General features: G+C 51.1%; 1 protein-coding gene across 1 annotated transcript in view; it reads left to right on the top strand.

The window, feature by feature from the left end:
- Window positions 1-417: 417 nt before the first annotated feature.
- Window positions 418-3,080, top strand: part of PRX (periaxin) — a 13,507-nt gene continuing 10,844 nt past the window's right edge. The window contains exons 1-2 of the mRNA XM_027772026.1: window positions 418-472; window positions 597-722. Coding sequence (XP_027627827.1) covers window positions 696-722 — 27 coding nt within the window. The 5' untranslated portion in view covers window positions 418-472; window positions 597-695. The remainder of the gene's footprint in view (window positions 473-596; window positions 723-3,080) is intronic.

Here is a 3,080-nt window from a genome sequence, read left to right as displayed (position 1 = left end):
GGACATGGGAGTGGTTGTGATTTTATAATGAGTGTGGACCCTTCAGTGGGCCAAGGTGGTGCATGCAGGGGTAGCTTTGGCTTTATTGTTTGTTGAATAGTTGTGTTATTTGGGTAAAGGTTTTCCGAACCTCAGTTTCCCCACCTGCTCTATGGAGATAGGGTACTGGCAGAGCTTGGGAGGGTCAGGCACCAGAAAGCAATCTGTGTTAGCCCGTAATACTGCTCACCTTATCCTTCTTAGAGCCCCGGACCCAGGAAGCACAAGGAGCTGGAGGTGACCCTCAGGTAAGCATTGGCTGGTGCCATGTGCCCCTCCCTCTTTGACCCTCCCTGGCCTGTATGGAACCTCAGGCCCCATCTCTCCCTGGCAGGCAGGAAGACCACAGAGGAAAGGCGTGAGCCCCGCAGACGCCTGTGCAGCACCTCGGGCTGGGCTCCTGTTAGGTGGGAGTGCCTGCGCCCAGGCAGTGGTGAGAGGATGGCTGGGGTGGGGGAGCCCTTCTCTTCTGATACCCACCTTGGCCTCCCCCTCTAAGTCCGGTGCCCATTTCTCAACCCCTCCTGGCCTCAAGCCTCCATCTCTGTCCCTTGCAGGCTCAGAGGCAGCTACTCCATGCAGAGCTGAAGCTGGTCCTGCAACAGAAGGGGGAGAAGAAGCAGGAGTCTGGGGCCCAGGTGACTCTCAGCAGTGCCATGGAGGCCAGGAGCCGGAGTGCTGAGGTGAGTACCCACATGTCCTGCCAGGGGGTCTCACGGGATGTGGAGGAGTGGCACAGACCAAAGCAGCAAAGAGATACTTTCTCGCTTCACTGTGCCTCAGTCTCCTCATCTGTGAAACAGAAATAGCAGTAAGGCCCATTGTGAGGAGAAAAAAAATGGACACATTAGTGCAGTGCCTGGCACAAAGACTCGGAGAGTTAATTCACTGGAACATAAAGGAGTTACGAGAACTCAGCAGAAACCCTTCAGCAGCAGAGGCGGGACAGTGCAGGGGGGAAGGACATAGGCTTGGCCAAATGAGCTCACATCCCAACCTACCACTTCAGCTGTGCAGTCCTGGGCGCACGACCATGCTTTCTGAGTTTGTTTCTCCATCAGTAAAATGGGTCTGCAGTTCCCACCTGCGAAGGGTTTGAGGACTCACGCTTGGACTGCTCACTTGGTCTGGTACGAACGAAGCTTTCTTGAATGTAGCTGCCATCGCCGTTATTGAAGTAGAGCATTGTCCTACTGTGTGTTAGCCATGGAGTAGACCTACCTTTTTTTTTTCTCTTTTTTTTAGGTTTTCGCCATAGGGCACAATATACTTGCCAGAGAAACAGAGAGGGAAAAATAACTCCCCCCACCCCCCAGGAAAAATAGCCATACCACAATCCTTTCTCCTCCATTCTCCTCTCAGGATTTTTGGCACACATGCACATACACCTGACATTATTCTCAAGCTACTGGGTCCAGGGCTTGAACCGGGTTTGTCATGTGAAAGTTCAGTGCTTTAGCCACTATGCTACCTGCTGACCCATAGTAGGTCTTCTTTTATAGGAGCCACACTGGGGCTGGGAATAGTAGGCAGGGGATAAAGCGCCAGGAGGTCACTGCCCACAGGAGGGCCTATGGGTTCTCAGATCATAAACCTAAAGTTGAGACCCAGGTGCTTAATTTGCATGTGGCATTAGGCAAGTCACTTTACCTCTCTAAGCATTATTAGGGTCCTCTTCTGTGACTGCCTAAAGCTGTGGGGAGGATGAAATAAGAGGCACAGGGGACCAGCAGGTGGCGTGGTGAAGACTGGACACTCCCACATGACCGACCACGGTTTGAGTCCTAGACCTGGTGGCTTGGTTTCTCACTGTTCCTCTTTCTCTCTGTTTCTCTCTCTTTGATCAAATTAAAATAAATGGAAAAAATTAAAATAAATGGATGAATAAATAAATAAATAATTAATTCAAAAAAAGAAGAAGAAGAAGAGGCAGATAAAATTCCTCACTCAGGGCATGTTAAGCCAGAGGTAGCAAGTGATGGTCTTACCATCCCCTGCACAATTCTTATGCCTTCCTACATTGCCCTGCCCAGTCCCCTAGTCCCTTGGGGCCTGCTGTGGGGTATCAGGTCTGCTTTGCCCTTTCAAAGCTCTGGGCTCGATTTCAGCATGTCCTGGCCTCTGTGTGCCAGTGGATCCCCTGTGGCTTCAGGTCTCTGCTCACCAGAGACTCCTTCCAGTATATCCTTTACAGAGTGGTTAAACTATCCTCTAGGCACACAGCAGACTGGATTCCTACATGCGACCCAGATCTCTCACTGTCTTTTCTGGAAAGCTGGGATGTGAATCTTACAGTGGTGACTGCAAGATGACAGCCTGCACCAATGACAGTAAATACCAAGAATGCCATGTCTACGGCCCACGATTCATTACCCGCACCCCTCCCCCACTCTCCTGTGGGCGTTATGCAGGTCTTGGGGGTCAGAATCCACAATGGGACACAGTCTACACACATTGGGGCCTTCAGTGGGCAAATCCCACTCCCCATAGTCCCCTCAGAATCCCACTCTCGACCTTACCCCTCAGTTCTGCTGTTAGGAAAGTTCTTCCCCACAGCTCAGTCTTGCCCTCAGAGTATGGGTCTAGGTCTTAGCTGCGCACACCCTTCTCATATCTCCCCACCACCCATTTTTTTTTTTAACTTGCCAGAGGGCAGGCATTCACTAAAGAGAGAAAGAAAGGGAAATCAGGAAAGCACTCTTCATAGGGCATGGTCATGCCACAATCCCTTCTTGTCCATTTCTCCATCCTTTTGGAATTTAGGGCAAGGACACATCTGTCATGTTTTTTCCTCCCTCCCTTCCTTTCTTTCTTTTCTTTCTTTCTCTTCCTCCTTTCCTTCCTTCCTTTTTCTTTCTTCTTCCCTCTTTCTTTTTGGCACTAGAACTGGCGTGTGGTCGCCAGAGACAGAGAGGGGAGACGTGAGAAGTCACCTCCCCAGGGCCGGATGGTCAAACCCCAATCCCTTCTCCAGTTTCCTCTTGGGATTTTGGACGGTGGTGGGGAGGGCGCGTGAGCGCGCACACACAACCACCCACACA

This window comes from Tupaia chinensis, unplaced genomic scaffold (genome assembly GCF_000334495.1).
Source record: "Tupaia chinensis unplaced genomic scaffold, TupChi_1.0 Scaffold000037_18, whole genome shotgun sequence".
NCBI lineage: Eukaryota > Metazoa > Chordata > Mammalia > Scandentia > Tupaiidae > Tupaia > Tupaia belangeri.
The sequence above is the reverse complement of the archived record's forward strand: the minus strand, read 5'-3'. Positions and strand labels throughout refer to the sequence as shown.